General features: G+C 39.5%; 2 protein-coding genes across 4 annotated transcripts in view; both read right to left on the reverse strand.

Annotated features, from left to right (window-relative positions):
• Nucleotides 1-1,719: 1,719 nt before the first annotated feature.
• Nucleotides 1,720-6,064, reverse strand: cryga.2.L (crystallin gamma a gene 2 L homeolog). The gene is made up of 3 exons (XM_018236881.2): nucleotides 5,973-6,064; nucleotides 3,912-4,154; nucleotides 1,720-2,033 (listed from the first exon to the last, which is right to left on the reverse strand). The coding sequence occupies exons 1-3, from the start codon at nucleotides 5,979-5,981 to the stop codon at nucleotides 1,755-1,757; spliced, it is 531 nt and encodes a 176-aa protein (XP_018092370.1). The 5' UTR covers nucleotides 5,982-6,064; the 3' UTR covers nucleotides 1,720-1,754.
• A 7,162-nt stretch (nucleotides 6,065-13,226) lies between these two features.
• c2orf80.L (Chromosome 2 Open Reading Frame 80 L homeolog) overlaps nucleotides 13,227-18,812 on the reverse strand; it is a 33,148-nt gene continuing 27,562 nt past the window's right edge. For all 3 annotated transcript variants that reach the window (XM_041576115.1, XM_018236207.2, XM_041576116.1), the window contains 3 exons: nucleotides 17,115-17,202; nucleotides 14,350-14,483; nucleotides 13,227-13,406 (listed from right to left, as the gene is read on the reverse strand). In XM_041576115.1, the coding sequence (XP_041432049.1) occupies nucleotides 13,368-13,406; nucleotides 14,350-14,483; nucleotides 17,115-17,202 (261 nt within the window). In that variant the 3' untranslated portion in view covers nucleotides 13,227-13,367. The remainder of the gene's footprint in view (nucleotides 13,407-14,349; nucleotides 14,484-17,114; nucleotides 17,203-18,812) is intronic.

An 18,812-nucleotide genomic window follows, 5' to 3' on the forward strand; every position in this document is an offset into this window, starting at 1 on the left:
AAGTAGAGCTATACGTGTGTGTTAAACAAATATAAGGAATTATGTACCAGGTATACAAAAAAAAAGAAACAAGAAAACAAAGGGAATGTTTATCAGCACTATTGGTAGTGAAACATATTTATTATAATAAGCACTCAGTGGCCCAAGTTAAGTGGACAATAATGAAACAGGTAAATTTACCCAGAGGAGGCAACCTGTGTAAATATTTATTAAAGAGCAAAGCAACGTGATAAAAAAGATTATAATGATTATCTCTATTATAATGATTGCTACAAATCCATACTTTCTTTATAAAATATCATACATTTTTTGGACTGGTTACTTTGGACTATTGTTTGAATATACTGTACCACTGGCATGGTGGGTTAAATGGGTCATATGGCTGTGCCACATTAAATAGAGGGTATATAATGAATTTGGTTCACTATGGAGTCCATTTATTAAACCTCTATTTTTATCTGTTTGAGGTTTTAAGGGGTAAAAAAACATGAGATTTATCATACCCCAAAGCTGACTCAAACCTGTCAAGGTAAAGTAGTCAATGGCAGATGTCCCTGAAGTTGTTTCATGAAATTGTGATCTGCGGTGGATAATCTGAAAAATTCAGGGTTGTCAGACGATAATATGAAAAAGTCGAGTTTTCACAGCAAAAACTCAATAAAATCTGTTTTTTGGAGCGTCAATCTTACAATACAAATTGATGTTTGATTTTGTCGCCGATTGTTTTGAGAAAAATTATAGATAAATGAGTTAAATCGTGGAAGGGAGTTTGGTCAGATTTGTTTTCATAAAAAAAATTAGATTAATTTGAATTTAAGTAAATGTGCCCCTATGTGTGTGTACTGTTCCTGAATAAGGGGGTGTTTGTTGAAAGCTTGTAATGAGTTTAATAAATTATTTATATAACATGGCCGGCATGTGCAGGTGTGCTTCTCCTCTATACCTCTAAGACATAGCTGGATGTTTCGGCTTGGAAGCAGCCTGGGAAATGAATACACCCTATGAAAACAAGTAAGTAGTGTGTCAAAGAGTACAAGAACAGTTAACTGGAATTTGAAAAATGCCTTGGATATAGGCAAAAAAATATTTATGCTCTATCAAGAATACACTCTGTAGCGACTAAATGTATCCTACTCCACTAGATCTAACTAAGGGAATGGATGTGTAGCTAGAATAAGAGAGCAAATGTGGATAAAACTGGGTCTGTGTTTGCTGAGGCTGTAAAAGCCAGTGCAAGTGTTAGAATCACTTGTAGAAAGGAGAAGGAACGGTGATTGAGCTCTCGGTCCAAGAAGTGAGGGACAATTTCTGCACTCAGCAAACAAAAAAGAAAAACAACCGAATGCATCACTTTCCATTATTTGGATTCATTTGCCCTGATAGCAGCTAAAGGCGGCCATACAGTAAAAGATTTGCTTGTTTGACAAGGATCTTTCCCTGATGTGGATTGAAGTTGGAGATTTAAAGTCCATCTGTAGTTTAAAATCTACAGATGGACTTTAACCAGAGTAAGTTTTTTTCAATATATGTACAGTATATGTTATTCTGCATCTTAAATTAGGGGCAGAAATAACAGCACCTAATGCTGCTATACATTTCATTTAAATTGCCTTTCAATTAACTTTTGGCTGGACCAATGATAAGTGATGTTGAATTGCTCTAAATACATACATTTGAAATAATGCATAAACAACAAAAATGAACAATACGTTAGATACATTAAGATGAACAATCTTTTATTTTATTTTTTAGAATCAATTAAAATCAGATGCTCTTCTTAATGAACCAACCCTGCTGCTTACAGCTCCCCAGTCACTATATCTTTTGTACTCCCCAGGACGGAGGTAGTAATGACGTCCCTTGTAATTGGGTTCATCATAGAAGATCCAATGCCCTTCAACCACATTGCAAGAACTGATATTGTGGTACCGAAATGTTTCATAAACTTGGGGGCAATCTTCAGTGAACTCCATCATCTGACCTTTAAAATCTTCTCTCTCATAAACTTTAATTCTGCATGAGTCATGTCCATGCTAAAACAAAAAAAAAAATCATTCTTTTAATCAACTAAAAACAATCGTTATCTGGATACCCATTGTCCATAAATTATAGGAAGGCCAGCTCCCATAGACTCCACTATAATCAAATAACTCAAATTTTAAACAATTATTTCCTTTTGTTATGTAATACTAAAACAGTACCTTGTACTAGATTCCAACTAAGATATAATTAATTGGGAGCAAAACAATCGATTAGATTTATTTTACTCTAAAAATAATCCGATAGATTTATTTAACACTAAAATAATTTTTTAGTAGACTTAAAGTATGGTGATCCAAATTACAGAAAGATTCCTTATCCGGAAAACCCCAGATCCCGAGCATTCTGTAGAACAGGTCCTATACCTGTACTATGAATTTCGCCTACCCTACACACAGAAACTATGAGGGGGTCTTTTTGACCAGTGATTTCCACCATATACTGACAGGGAACTTTTCTTGACAGGATATTCAGTTCCATCAAGATTAGCCCCTATAAATTAAGTTAATAATTTAGTTTTTTTCCATGAATCTGTAAAAATCCTTGATTTCCTCATTATTTGAAAAAGCTCTAAAAGTTTGAGATTTGTGAAGTATAAAAACCATGAAAATCGATAACACAAAACTTGGCCTGGTAAAAGTTGTTGAGGTCTTGGAGTCAATGGGAGCTGAACTGATGGGCCACTCTAAATTAATTCAGACTTTTAGAGGTTTTTTTTTGTATTTTTCTTTTACTGGGAAAGGCTCAGCAGCCTCTTCACTTCCTAAGACAACTGAAACGGGCCAGCCTTCTGCCTCCCACCCTCACAGTGTTCAACAGGGGCACAATAGAGAGCGTCCGGACGAGCTGCATCTCCATCTGGTACAGTATGCCAGCTCTGCTGACCGGAAAAGTCTACAGTGGACTGTCAGAGCAGCTGGCAACATCATTGGAGCGGCTCTTCCATCACTGCAGGACATCTTCCACAAGCACTGTGCCTCCTGCATTGCACTGGACTCCACACACCCCTCACACGGACTATTCACGCTGCTCCCATCCGGCAGACGCATTCGCAGTATTAAAGCCCGAACAACCAGGCTGCGTAAAAGCTTTTTTCCGCAACCGATCAGACTCCTCAACTCCCTCCTCCCACTACATTTCAGACACACCTGAACTGTGAACTTAACTTTGTGAACTGTTAATTTATTTGCTCAATTCTAAAGGTTTACACATGTATATATCCAATTTCTGCCAATATATTGCACATTTCATGTTTACATATTTATTGTGTATTTTTAAGTGCCTTTTTGTGATATGTACTAGCTGGAGCCAGGTCATCTTGTCTCACTGTATATTCGTATACTGCTGAGATGACAACAAAGTTTACTTTGACTTTGAATTGTAGGAAACATTTTTAGAAATTTTTTAGAGGTTTTCCAGGTATTCTAAGTTTTAAGCACATAGTTCAGCTATGCTTTTTTTATTCACATTTTATAATAAATATCAAGACATTTGTCGTTTTAGAGCTTGTGAGTTTATTTGTGGTTTCAAAAACCTCCAAAACAATGAAAATTATACTTTTGATAAATACACACTGGTTGTTTTCTCCCCTGATATGTATATATATATATATATATATACGCCAGTGAACAAAAAACATCTCTGCCTTCCGTTTCTCATATACAGTATGTGTTTACACTGAGAGGCATGGGATCAGTCTGTCAGTGAACACACAGAGCAGATTTCAAAGCAATAGAAAAGGCCAGCCAGTACTCACAGTGGGTGTCTAGTTTTAAGCATTCATTCTAATTTTTATTTATGTCAATATTTAATGGAATATACAAAAATGTACTTGATTCTTAGAATAGATTGGTAAGAAATTATTCACACACCTGTGGAATTATCCTGCAAGAACGGATGGAGTCGCCAAATCCCATTGACTGGTTAAAATCGGGATACTCCCCTCTTTTTAGAAAATACTGGCACCCTCCAAAGTTGGGGAATTCATAGATCATCCAGTTTCCATGTTCAACACGAATTGAACTACAGCGGTTAAAAAAGGATATCAAGTCCGAGCTATCAGTGCTGCACTCATAGAAGCGCCCACCAAAATTCCTGTCCTCATAAAAGATGATCTAATAATAATAATGTTAAATGGTAAAAACATGTGAAGTTATTAGTTGTAAATATTGGATGAGGAGTCACATTTAGATAATACAATAATTGAAAAATAAATTAATACTGAATACTTATCTGATTCATGACCTAGAGTCCTTAAAGGAGAACCAACCCCTTAATTATAAAAACCACTACCGCCCACCCTACATAGACCCCTGTCCCTGTTCCCCCCAGCCTTGGTGTTACTCCCAGTAAATGCCCCTACCTCTTTACTTATCCCTCGGTGCAGATTGTGTGCAGCGGATTTCACGGACGCCATCTTCTTCTCTTCGGGAAGAGAATTGTATCAGCGCATGCATAGTTGGAGCAATCTTCCAGTTCGCGACAACTGCACATGCCCCGAAAGCAGACCCGGACTGGCAATCTGTGGGTTCTGGCAAATGCCAGAGGGGCTGCTATAAGGTGCCATAGAAAGTCAGTATCTAGTGGGCTGGTGGGGGCTATTTGGGCCTATGTGTGGGCTGATTGGGCCTCTGTGTATCTGAAATGCCAGGGCCTAATTTAATTCTCAGTCCAGACCTGCCCGAAAGTGATGGAAATTGATGAAGTGCCGGAAGAAGACCCGAAGATTACCAAAGAGAAGATGGCGCCCGTGAACTCTGCTGCACAGAATCTGTAAACAGTAAGAAAACAGGTAGGGGCATTTACCGGCGGTAACACCTAGGCTGGGGGGAGCAGGGAGGGGGGTCTATGTAGGGTAGGGATTTTTATAATTAGGGTTTTGGTTCTCTATTAAGTGTTCTCCAAATCTTATTAAAGGTTTCAATTCATCCTTTTAATGTATTTCATATTACAATTGCCATTCAACACGTTACATATACTTAATAGCAATTTATTTTGTTTTTTGATCTCTGTAATAATGGATTGAATTCAATTTTAGTAGGTTTTATATGGACCTTTTTGCTGATTATTTAAACTGGGTCACTGCTATTATATACTTCAACAAGACGGTTGCTTATAATTCACTTCATTGTCTTATAAAGATATATTTTTGGATACTGTCATAGAAGGCTTAACTGGATTTTGTCTTTTATCTTTAATCATTTGTCCTCATTTTACCTCTCAATATAATGTATCCATAACTTATTATAGAAATAAATAAAATAATTAAAAATATGTGTATCATTAAGTTGGATGGTAAAATCTCATTTTTTTCCAAGCTAAACTGTGTTGTAACACTAAGGGGCCCATTTACTTAGCTCGAGTGAAGGAATAGAAGAAGAAAAAACTTTGAATTTCGAATGATTTTTTTGACTACTTCGACCATCGAATTGGCTACTTCGTCCTTCGACTTTGAATCGACCGTTTCGAACTAAAAATGGTTCGAATATTCGACCATTCGATAATCGAAGTACTGTCTCTTTAAAAAAAACTTTGACCACCTACTTCGCCGCCTAAAACCTACCGAGGTGCAATGTTAGCCTATGGGGAAGGTCCCATAGGCTTCCTAGCAATTTTCTGATCGTAGAAAAATCGTTCGATCGATGGATTAAAATCCTTCGAATAGTTCGATTCGAAGGATTTAATCGTTCGATCGAACAATTTTTCATTCGATCGAACTAATTGCGGTAAATCCTTCGACTTTGATATTCAAAGTCGAAGGATTTACATTCGCCAGTCGAATATCGACCCTATGCAAATCTGCCCCAAATCTAATTAAATGATTTCCATTACTGCTATAGTTTTAGCAATACATGTATGTTTCATGGACTTGCTTTCATAAATGCACTTTAATTAGAAACAATGCATTTCATTTTAAACAATATTAAACATACCTTTCCCATAGCTGGTGGTTCACTTTGCCTATTTTGATTCCTGTGTTCTTTCCCTTATATACCCTACAAAACCAAAAGCTTAAAAAAAATTCACAAAAGCATTTAATGGCAGTAAAGTGGATGCCACCCTTTGTTTTCATTACAGTAATATGTATTCTTTGTACAGATCTGTAACAGCAGACTGAACTATTGTTAAAGGGATTTTGATGTCATTGAAATAGGTACTTTTATCTATTCTGTCAGCAATGTTGAAGTTCTGTATTCTGTTCTGTTCAGTGCATACAGTGAATACAGAATCATCTGGCTAGATGGCAAAACATTAGTTTATGTAAAAAATACTGACAGTACAGTGTACTAGTTAGGGATATGAGAACCTAAATAGCCAAATTGTTCTTAATAGTTTTAACCCATGACATATCCCTAAAATGAATGTGAGTGTAGAATATCAGTGATAAAATACATACAGTAGGTTACCCAGAAAGGATGGTTGTGCAGTTATTTGTGGGTTTCTTGCAAGATCTGACTGATTATTATGTTTTCATAATAGGTTTTGATACAGTGATCCCCTTGGGTCGAGGATTGGCAGATTGCCTGTAGACAGTGGACTGCAGTCATGCACCTATAATTTGGAGCAGGATTAAAAGCAGAGTTCAACCATTTGAAGATCGGACGGTTTTGCCTGAAAACACGATCGATTTGAGTTTTTTCCCGCCAAAAACTCGAACTTGCAGAATCGAGTTTATCCCATTCCAAGTTTTTTTCTTAAATAAGAAACCATTCGAGTTGTGGGTTCATTAAAGTTCTTTTCAGGTATAACATTCGATCTTTGATAAATGACCCCCTAATTGTCTTGTATTAAGGTGATTTTACACTGGTCTCCAAGAACTTGTTCAGCATTTTGTGGTCTTACGCTTTACGGGTATTTCCTGGGGGAAAATACCCATTTAAAAATGCCTGAATTAATTTCTTTTATACTTAGATAATAAGAAATATATATTGTTCTAAATACATGAAGAAAATGAGCACAAAAATACACAAAAATTATTAACTTTTATTTCATATTTGATGAAAAATAGAAAAAAAAATAAGAAAACAGGATTTACTGAGCAGTAGAAATCTTTTTAGCCATCCGGGTTTTAATGATTAAAAAACTTTGTTATTTAAAGGGATACTGTCATGGGAAAAAAAAAAAAATTCAAAATGAATCTGCTCCAGCAGAATTCTGCACTGAAATCCATTTCACAAAAGAGCTGTAAGGAAATCTGTTTTACCTGGGATTGGGGGTGCTGTAAATCGGCCGCGGGGACGCCCGCCACGCCGGCCGCGGGGACGCCCGCCTCGTGGTTCCACCATCTTGCCTCCTTAGGACACGCGCGCCCGCGTCTCGTTTCCTTTATTGACGCGGACGCGCGCGCGTCGATCCTGACGCGTGTGTGCGCCGATTTTGGCGCGAAAACCTTGGCGTCCAAACAGGGTATAAATAGGCCACTTCCACTCCCAGCAAACTGCCCGTGATAGAACTTGTTTCTGGTGCTCTGTTCTGAAGCCTTGTGCTATTTTGTCTGTTTGAATCTGATTATCCGTGTTTGACCCAGCCTGTACCTTGACCATCCCGAATTCTGTATCCTGACCAGTGCCTGATATCCGACTACTCTTCTGCTTGTACCCTTCCTGCTTGATACCCGGTTTTGACCCTTGCCTGCCTGACGACCCTTGCTTTCTGCCTGCCACGACCCAGCCTGTCTGACGATCCTTCTGCCTTATCCTTGTCTGTTACCGTGATCCTCGGTCCCAAAGACTCTAGCTACCAGCCGTGCCCCATTGCCTGCCAGAACACTTGCTTGAACCTCTCGTAAGACCAGGTGGCACCCGATTAGGCTGAGGGCTCCTCCCGAAGCTCAAAGGTGGTCACACCACTGGTGAAGTTTAGCTCAGACCCAGGATTCGAGCACTTGTTCTGGTGTTGGGTGCCGGCCGTGACATTATCACGGGCCATGGAGGACGACGATCACACCGAAGCTGCTGCCGCTGCTCCACTTCCATCTTCTTCCGAGCTGTTGCTAACTACTCTGCTGCAACGCATGGAGGAGCAGGAGCAAAAGCAGAACTATTTGCTCCAGGGGTTTCATAACCTAACACGCCAGCTGGAACCCTCGCAGCAGCCAGCCAGTTCTGTTCCTACTCCTTCTGTGGGTTCCCTGTCCGATAGGGGTGCTGTATTCAGACCTCAGGAACCCAAGATTGCATTTCCTGCCAAGTTTGGTGGGGACAGAACCCAGTTTTTTGTTTTTCAAGAGGCCTGTAAGCTGTACCTCAGTTTTTTCCCCCACTCATTTCCCTCTGACGAGGAAAAGGTCAGGTTCGTAATGACCCTATTAGTGGGTGACCCCCAAGTCTGGGCACTTAGATTGCCAGCCACTGACCCTGCCCGTTTCTCTTTAGATATTTTCTTCCGCTCTATGGCCATTCTTTACGATGACCCGGATCGCGCCTCTTCGGCCGATTCCGCTATTCGCAAACTACGCCAGGGTAAACGGGAGGTGGAGATTTACTGCACAGAGTTTCGTAGGTGGGCGGTGGAGACTGGCTGGAACGATGCAGCTCTAAGGAGCCAGTTTCGCATCGGTCTAGCCAAATCTGTCAAAGACAGCCTGGTCAATTACCCCCTATCCACCAGTCTGGATGACCTAATGTCTCTGGTTATCCAGGTAGATAGGAGACAGAGGGAAAATCGGGAGGAACAGGGTACTTCTTCTTTGTATAAGCATAATTTTAGTGCTAAGTTGTCAAACCCCTCTGTGTCTCAACCTCAGGAGGAGCCTATGCAGCTGGGCATCTTTCACCTTACTCCTGAGGAAAAGGCACGGAGGCGGTCTCTTGGGTTGTGTTTGTATTGTGGGGAGAAGGGTCACTTCCTCAATCAGTGTTCCAAGAGGCCGGGAAACGCCCTAGCCTAAATGGAGAAGGGGAGCTCCATTTGGGTGCAGGCGTTTCCTCTCCCCAATCTGCCTCCAAGGTCCTATTATCTGTTAAATTAACCTGGCCTACGGGCACTGTTAAATTGTCAGCCTTCATTGATTTTGGGGCGGAGGGTAATTTCTTGGACGCAGCATTCGCTGCTAAAAATAAAATTCCTTTGGTTGCCCTCAATCCTCCTTTGAGAATTCTGGCTGTCGATAAAAGACCCTTGGGATCAGGGGTGGTTTCCCAAAAGACCACAAATCTTTCTATGTGTGCTAATAATCTACACTGTGAGGAGATAGCTCTATACCTCATTGAGGGAGCTTCCTCTCCTCTTATTCTTGGTTTACCATGGCTCCAGAGGCATAACCCTCTGATAGACTGGGTTTCTAAGGGGGTGACTCAATGGGGTACAGGATGTAGTGGGGTTTGTTTTCCCTCTGTAGTAGCCACTACTTCTCTTGAGGGGTTACCCACAGCATATTCTGTTTTTTCTGATGTTTTCTCTAAAAAAGCAGCTGAGACCTTACCTCCGCATCGGCAGTATGACTGCCCTATTGATTTAGTTCCTGGGTCAATTCCTCCACGTGGTAGAACCTACCCTCTTTCATTGCCCGAAGCCCAGGCAATGAAAGAGTATATACAAGAAAATCTTGACAGGGGCTTCATTAGGCCCTCTTGTTCCCCTGCGGGGGCAGGGTTCTTTTTTGTGGGTAAGAAAGACGGAGGTTTACGCCCCTGTATTGATTATAGGGGGCTTAATAAAATCACTGTAAAAAATCGCTACCCCTTACCATTAATCTCCGAACTATTTGACCAGGTCAAGGATGCTAAGATCTACTCCAAGCTTGATTTGAGGGGTGCCTATAACCTCATTCGGATTAGGGAGGGGGATGAGTGGAAAACGGCTTTTAATACTAGGGATGGCCACTACGAGTACCTTGTTATGCCGTTTGGTCTATGTAACGCCCCAGCAGTGTTTCAGGAGTTTGTCAATGACATCTTTCGGGACCTGCTGGGGATATACGTAGTGGTCTACCTAGATGACATCCTCATCTTCTCTGCCAATCTGTCTGATCATCGCCTTCATGTTTGTGAGGTATTGCGTAGGCTTAGAGCTAATAACCTGTATGCCAAATTGGAGAAGTGTACTTTTGAAGTTGCTTCGTACAGTTCTTGGGATTTAATATTTCTTCCAAGGGTCTCGAAATGGATCCAGACAAGGTAAGAGCTGTCCTGGAGTGGACCCAACCTTATTCTTTACGTGCAACCCAAAGGTTCCTAGGTTTTGCCAACTATTATAGGCAATTCATTAAAGATTTTTCACTTATTGTGGCTCCTATCACAAATCTTACTAAGAAAGGTGCTGACCCCAGTATGTGGCCTCCGGAAGCTATCCAAGCTTTCGAGTTCCTCAAAAGGGAGTTTAGTTCTGCCCCAATCCTCCGCCATCCTGATACAACACTACCTTTTATAGTCGAGGTAGATGCTTCTGAGGTGGGAGCAGGGGCAATTCTCTCTCAAAGGCACCCGATAACTAATAAGTTACACCCCTGTGCATTTTTCTCTAGAAAATTTCTTCCTGCAGAGGCAAATTATGACATAGGGAATAGAGAACTGTTAGCTGTCAAGTGGGCCTTTGAAGAATGGCGGCATCTACTAGAAGGGGCTAAACACCAGGATACGGTCTACACTGACCATAAAAATCTGTTGTATATTGAGTCAGCAAAGCGTCTAAATCCCAGACAGGCAAGGTGGGCTTTATTCTTTTCTAGATTTAACTTTACCTTGACGTTTAGGCCTGGTACAAAGAACGTCAAGGCAGATGCTCTTTCCAGAAGCTTTGACTCAATATATTCTGAAACTGATGACTGTTGTACAATTATTCCGGGTGAAGTCATTGTGGCTACTTTGGAATCTGACCTCTCTTCTTTGTTATCCCCTGTTCAGACAGACGCTCCCTCTAACACTCCTGTTGGGAGATTTTTTGTTCCTGAAGACCTTAGAGAACAGGTTCTAAGAGAGGTTCATGATTCCAAGATGGCAGGACATCCTGGTGTAAGTAAAACTATTTCATTACTTACTCGAAGTGCTTGGTGGCCGACCTGTAAACAAGATGTTAAATCTTTTGTGGATTCTTGTCCTGTCTGCCAACGCTCCAAGACTTCTAGAAATTTGTCCCAAGGGTTACTGATTCCCCTCCCTATTCCTGAAAGACCATGGACCCATCTTTCTATGGATTTTATTGTGGAGTTGCCTGTGTCCCAGGGGAAGACAGTAATTTGGGTGGTGGTGGATAGATTCAGTAAGATGGGTCATTTTATTGCTCTTCCTCACCTCCCATCTGCCAAAACTTTGTCCGAACTTTTTATTCAACATATATTTAAGTTGCATGGTTTTCCCAGTAATATTGTTTCAGACAGAGGTGTTCAATTTATCTCTAAGTTCTGGCGCGCATTTTGCTCGTTAGTGGGGATCGATCTTTCTTTTTCAACCGCCTATCACCCACAAACCAATGGGCAAACCGAAAGAGTGAACCAGTCTTTAGAGCAATTTTTTAAGATGTTTTGTGTCCGAAAATCAATCTTCCTGGGCAGAACTGTTACCCTGGGCAGAATTTGCCTACAATAACGCTACCCACTCCTCCACTGGGGAGTCTCCGTTTTTTATTGTTAATGGGTTACACCCAAAAGCCTTTTCCTTCTCTAATTCTGGTTCTTCTGTCCCTTCCGCTAATTCCTCTGTCGAACAATTTTCCATGATTTGGTCCCAGGTACATGATTCTTTGTCTACTGCTACTTCTGCTCAGAAAAGGGCTGCTGATAAAAGACGTAGAGAAGCACCCCAGTATAAAGTGGGAGACTTGGTGTGGCTCTCTACCAAAAACATCAAGTTAAAGGTTCCTTCCCTTAAACTGGGTCCCCGTTTCATTGGTCCTTTCCCCATCACTACTGTTATCAACCCTTCGTCTGTTCGCCTTAAGTTGCCTGTTAATTTCAAGATTTCTGATTCTTTTCATGTTTCTTTGCTTAAACCTGCCGCTAATACTCGCCTTACTTCTGTTCCCCCTCCAGTGCAAGTTGACGGTCAGCCTGAATTTGAGATCCAGGAGTTCCTTGATTCCCGAATGGTACGTAACAAACTCCAGTACCTCACTAGGTGGAAGGGATTCGGTCCTGAGGAGAACTCCTGGGTCTCAGTTGATGACATCAAGGCTGATCGTCTTAGGAAGCAGTTCCATTTAAAGTTTCCTGGGAAGCCTGGGGGTCCGGTGTCCCCCCCTAGAGAGGGGGGTAATGTAAGGAAATCTGTTTTACCTGGGATTGGGGGTGCTGTAAATCGGCCGCGGGGACGCCCGCCACGCCGGCCGCGGGGACGCCCGCCTCGTGGTTCCACCATCTTGCCTCCTTAGGACGCGCGTGCCCGCGTCTCGTTTCCTTTATTGACGCGGACGCGCGCGCGTCGATCCTGACGCGTGTGTGCACCGATTTTGGCGCGAAAACCTTGGCGTCCAAACAGGGTATAAATAGGCCACTTCCACTCCCAGCAAACTGCCCGTGATAGAACTTGTTTCTGGTGCTTGGCCTGCAGAATAACTGCTAAACCTCCAGCAGAAAAAATCTACTAAAGTACAAAAAGGGGGTTGTGGGATAACTTTGTGAGTTTATTATGTGTATTACATTTGTGGAGTTATGTAAAAGCAGCTAATTCCTTGCAAGATGGGTTCACCTTTAAAAATCAATGACACTTGGCAAGAAAGGCAAACTGTGGCATAAAAATATCAGCTAAATACAACTAGAAAAAAATTTGAGAATTGCCAGTTGACTATGTGATAACTCTGGGAAGTGATTCCAGGGTAGATACATTTTTGGAGAAAATAAGGTGAATATTCAGGATATTACTCCACACTGAAGGATATGAAATAGCAGATTTAGGCAGATTAGTAAATATCATTATATTATTTTTACCTCTTTTATTGGTTGTTGTTTTTTTTCATGTAATCTGTATGTTTCCACTTTATAAATAATAATAATAGTACCACTGAGTGCCAACTACCCATCTTATTCATATAATAATAGCTATACAATGTCACAAATGCTATAACAATTATATTGTTGTTCTATTTATATTAATGCTGAACATTGTCTAAAACTAAAATAATTTAACTAACAATATATATCTATATATCTATATATCTATATCTATATATCTATAGATATATATATATATATATATATATATATATATATATATATATATATATATATATATATATATATATACTGTATACCTATGCATATATAGTTCTCTAAAACATTAGACACAACACATTGACAGTCGAAAGTAAAGTGCACAGCAACAAAATGGATTTGCATTGGTTGCATTATATTTTTACAGAGGTAAATGGTTTATTGTTTAAAGTTTGACAGTCTCTTATGTTGTAATTTCAGATTCATCTTTTATTTCTTCCTCCTATAAAAAAACACAAAAAATCAGAGCATTTATCAAATCTTTTTGTTCTAAAATGATTTAGGGTCTGTACACTCAAATGGTTCTTAAAAATGCTGAATGATTTTACATAGCTGTGTTGAATAAAGAGTATACAATATAAATTATACGCTATGTGCTATAATTACAAGATGTGAGGCTTTTTTACACAAATGTTTATTCTATACAGAAATATATACAATATAAATTATACGCTATGTGCTATAATTACAAGATGTAAGGCTTTTCTAAACAAATTTTTATTCTATACAAAAATATATAAAACATAGATTATACTTTTTGTGCTATAACTACCATGTGCGCTCTAAATACTTGGACTATAATACAGTGTCTCAGCCTCCTCCTTGCTGGCAGTTTGGGCGGGTTAAGAGTACATTGGGAAAAGAGTGTTCCCATAGCGTAACCTTAAACCTGGAAACATTAAAGGGATTCTGTCATGATTTTTATGGTTTACTTTTTTATTTCTGAATTACGCTGTTTATACTACAAATAATTCACTCTATCATTCAACATATCAAATGTTATTGTTGAACCAACAAATGTATTTTTTAAGCTGTAATATTGGTGTGGAGGCAGTAGGGTTGCCACCTTTTCCGATCGGGCAAAAGGGGCAGGCAGATGACGTAGAGGGGGCGGGCAGATGACGTTGGGGGACCAGTGACATAAGGGGGTGGGGCCGATGACATTAGGGGCGGGGCTGATCGCCATTTCATTAACATCAATGCCCTGTCCAGAGTTCCTAATCAGGAAATCCGGACAGGCACTTTTCACCTGGACAGCCCTTCACGAAGGAACTGCTTTGAGACAGCTCTTGTTTCTCCCCTTCTCATTGTACTTCTCATTGTGTCACAGTGGTTGCCATTCCAGAAGCAAATGTATTTTGTATTTTTTTTTTCTATATGCTTACTGTTTCTAGGTGGTCATCGGTCAAGTGCAGCTCTTCTCCATGAGTGTCAATATTTTCTTCTTCATGAGTATCTGAATTACTAAGCTTTGTAGTGTAGCCAGCATTTTGATGACTTGACTTTTGCAACTTTGCACCTACCAAGCAAATAAACATATCATGCTCACTCAAGTTCAATAACTTATTAGAACTACACATTCTATAACAGAGATACAGCAACACACAACTTGGTAAATATTTTAGCTCTATTCTGAACAAGGCGAAACCAGCACTGACAACAAGTGCAGGTCTACCAACAATTATGAAGAGCAAGATGAAAGTGACTCCCCACAATGCAAATCAATTGCAACAAAGACTTCATCTTTATTATTCTTAATTTGAATCTCTGACAAAGCAAGTCAATGGCAAGCAGGGTGATTCTGGTGTTTTGCCCACCATGAAGCCAACATCCCATACTCATTACAAAAATAGGCAGTACAGGCAATAATCAAAAAGGAAATGCACCAATATGCTCACCTACACAAATACGAAGTTAAATATATGTTGCTAATTTTAAGGGCATTTATACTATCTGTAAGGTAGATAAAAAAATTCTGCCCCAAGTTCTTTTCATAGTTCCAAAATTAGTGGGATATCCATTTAGAGGGCAGCAGCAGACAAATGCCCAGAACAGCATGTAATGAGCTCCTGTTAGTGGTGCCCAAAATTGATTTATAAACAACTAGAAAAAAGACCTTGGGGCATATTTTGGCTGGAGATCTCGCAATATAAGGAGAACTGATGAAACTGGAAGAAGCAACGTAAGACATAATATTGGTGCATGGTTCCTACTAGACTATAAAGTATTAAGTAGCTGAAAGCTGGTGAGTTACAGGAGACATATCTGTTGATACTTGAGGAAAACACTCCTAAAGTGTGCACATTATGGGAAGATCTAGCCTCAACTGCTTTAGTGCTGAGGGATTTAGCATCTGATCTCAAGGAGCGGTGACTTAGCAGTATATGTGTAACTTACAGAGTAGTGACTAAACTGAGTTACTGAACTACTTATGGTAATGGATTGCATAGATTTTCAGTGTGTTATTAGTCAAAGACTTAAATAGTTCAGCAATACTTAGGATATTACCTGCTGCTTTTATCTAAAAAGTGTTTATATTATACAGTATATACCCTTAATGCTATTTACTAATGCTAATTACCCTGTGTGTTCCTGCTTTATTCTTTATTGAGTTACAGGCATTGCAAAACAGATACTTCTGACTTTTTCTATGAAGTTAGGCATCACTTTGTCTAAATTAAAAAAGAAAAAGTACCTAAAGGGCCATCATAATGTTTTTCCCTATTTAAGTGTAAATAAATTTAAAGCACACTTTACTTTATAAACTGAATATATTTTCTCTTTAAGAAGCACTGGTTTCTGGCTTTATCATGCTGAGCCACAGCATGAGATAATGTACTGATACTGCAAATAACATACTTCTCTAGAGGTTCCAAGAATCCTTACAATACTTTAAAAAAGTGATTTTAGTTTAGTTTTTGTAACCATAATTGTGTAATAATAATAATTGGCAATAATTCTGGCTGCTAGACTAGCTTTTATTTTCACCTTATTGTGTAATGATCAAACAATCCTCCTAATCCCAGTGCAGTTAATAAAGGCTTGGCTGCATGCAGAGTCTGTAATAGACCTGTCATGGAGCAAAAGGTTTTATAATCTGAAAGATGTACAAAGACACCCAAGGCATTTCTTGCCTGTGTGAAAAGCCATTGGCAGTACCTGTATCAAGAAAGGTACTCATCAGAGCACAACATCATTCCTTCATGACAGCTTATAGTCAGTATTTTCACAATATTTGTTGTTATTTTGATGTTTATATCTTCCCTTGAGCTTCTATTATCAAGCTCTGAGTAAGATTGGTCCTATTATTAGGACCAAACTATTTGAAAAATGTTCTTACAGTGAAAGCTATGAAGTGCAATTGTTTCCCTGAAGCCTTTGTACTGGAAGAATTAGACGGCTTTAAAGAAATTGTTGGATGTCTTTGAAGCAAGTGAAAATGTAGAGTTACTAATATTAGCACAAAGTTGATCTAGGGACTGTCCTGATTGCCATCTTGGGGTCAGGAAATAATTTCCCTCCTTCAAACTGCAAAAGCTTTAGGCTAAGGCCACACTAGGCGATAGCGCCGCGATTTGACTCGCGGCGACTTTTCGCCGCGACTTTTAAGCCGCAATCGCTGGGGAAACTTTTGCGCTGGCGTCTATGGGGAATCGCGTAAAATCACCAGCGTAAAAACACACGCGGCGATCTTTTCTCTACTGTCGCTCGAAATTGCCTCGCTAGGCGATTTCGAGCGACAATAGAAAAAAGATCGCCGCGTGTGTTTTTACGCTGGCGGTTTTACGCGATTCCCCATAGACGCCAGCGCAAACCCACCACAGATCTTTGGGTGCTTAAGACGGCTTAAAAGTCGCCGCGAAAAGTCGCCGCGAGTCAAATCGCGGCGCTATCGCCTAGTGTGGCCTTAGCCTTAGACAAGGTTGTTTTGCCTTCCTTTGGATCAGCTAGCAGTAAGCAAGGTTTCATTTAGACAAACAGGCTGAACTTGATGGATAGTTTCTTCAACCTACTGGTTACAATATACAAAATCTTTCTGGATCCCTTTAAATAGTTTGGGTCCATTTTCTCACTATATTTATTGCAATTAAAAGCAATATTTTATTTGCATTCTTTAGCCTTTTTGAACTCTTTATCTTGCTGTACTTACGATGTTTCCAGGCATGTTCTGCAGCTTTCGGAGCTGTTAACATTGCAAATGGATGTAAGGAAAGATTAAAGGGCTGTGTCCAGTGATCCTAAAATGAAATAGTATATGATTATAATAGAAACATGCCACAATATATGTTACTAAATGGTGAAATAAAATGTAATTACAAATGACAATGTGTTAAAGAAGCAGTATAAATACTCTAGGCAGATGCCACAGGTGTCTTGACTTGAATGTAGGACTGTAAAAAATATTCAATCACTGGTACAAAGTAGACTCTACTAAAAAGTATTTATACTGCTTGATATTCGCTTTTTCCCCTCCTTCAGTCATTTACTATTAGGGGTGCATTGAATCCACTATTTTGGATTCGGCCAAACCCCTGAATCCTTCACAAAAGATTCGGCTGAATACCGAACCAAATCTGAATCCTAATTTGCATATGCAGTATACAAGCAGTATAAATACTCTAGGCAGATTCCACAGGTGTCTTGACTTGAATGTAGGACTGTAAAAAATATTCAATCACTGATACAAAGTAGACTCTACTAAAAAGTTGTCAAATGATTAATCTCTGACAACTTAATCAGAAAGATGGGGGGGGGTTTACATTAAAAAAAGTGTTCCAAAACTAGACCACTATTAGATATTTTAAGACACTTCTACTTGCTGACTTGCTGAAAATGTATAGCGTATTTTGAAGTAGGAGATCGGCTTTTTATCTAAATTGAATCTGGCCGAGTAAATGGAAACTAAAAGACTAGAGTTAGTATTCAGCTGTAATGTTTAATCCCCCCTGTTCTGTACTTCCATGCTTTGGCTGCTTTGACCAAAGTGCATGGGTAATAGCACCTTACTGTAAAAACAGTATAGTAAATAGGGATGCACCGAATTCAGGATTCGGTTCGGGATTTGGCCAGGATTCAGCCTTTCTAGCAGGATTTCGCTGAATCCTCTTGCCACCGAACCAAATCCTAATTTGCATATGCAAATTAGCGGTGGAGAGGGAAATCGCGTGGCTTTTTGTCACAAAGCAAGGAGGATAAAAAATGTTTTCCCTTCACACCCCTAATTTGCATATGTAAATGAGGATTCGGATTTGGTTCGGTATTGGCCGAATCTTTTGTGAAGGAGTCAGGGATTCGGCAGAATCCAAAATAGTGGATTCAGTGCACCCCTAATAGTAAATGAGTGAAGGAGGGGAAAAAGAGAATTACAAGAGGAAAGTTGAAATAACTGGGGCTGTATCCCAACCTAAACGACTAAACAAAAATGAAAAACATAAATACATAAGCAACCTGACTCAAGCTCAGGTACTAAATAACAGAAAGCAGGCAAAATGATGGGATGTAAAACACTACCAAAATGTACAAGCTGTTATTTGCAAGGTATATGTAATTTATAATTTGTAAATAAAAAATTCAAGCAATGCAAGTGGGTAATTATTATAAAATAATTACTTATCCAGAATGCTTGGGATCTGGGGTTTTCAGGATAATGGATCTTTCTGTAATTTGGAGTTTCATTCCTTAAGTCTACTAGAAAATCATGTAAACATTAAATAATAAATAATAATAATAGGCTGGTTTTGCTTTCAACAAGGATTACTTATATCTTAGTTTGGATCAAGTACAATGTACTATTTTATTGTTACAGAGAAAAAGGAAATCATTTTTAAAAATTTGGATAAAATGGAGT

This window comes from Xenopus laevis, chromosome 9_10L (genome assembly GCF_017654675.1).
Source record: "Xenopus laevis strain J_2021 chromosome 9_10L, Xenopus_laevis_v10.1, whole genome shotgun sequence".
Classification (NCBI taxonomy): Eukaryota; Metazoa; Chordata; class Amphibia; order Anura; family Pipidae; genus Xenopus; species Xenopus laevis.

Coding starts and splice junctions, on each gene's coding strand:
- cryga.2.L (XM_018236881.2), bottom strand. Junction 2,034..3,911: donor CTTGCAGGATAATTCCACAG/GTGTGTGAATAA, acceptor TTTTTGTTTTAG/CATGGACATGACTCATGCAG.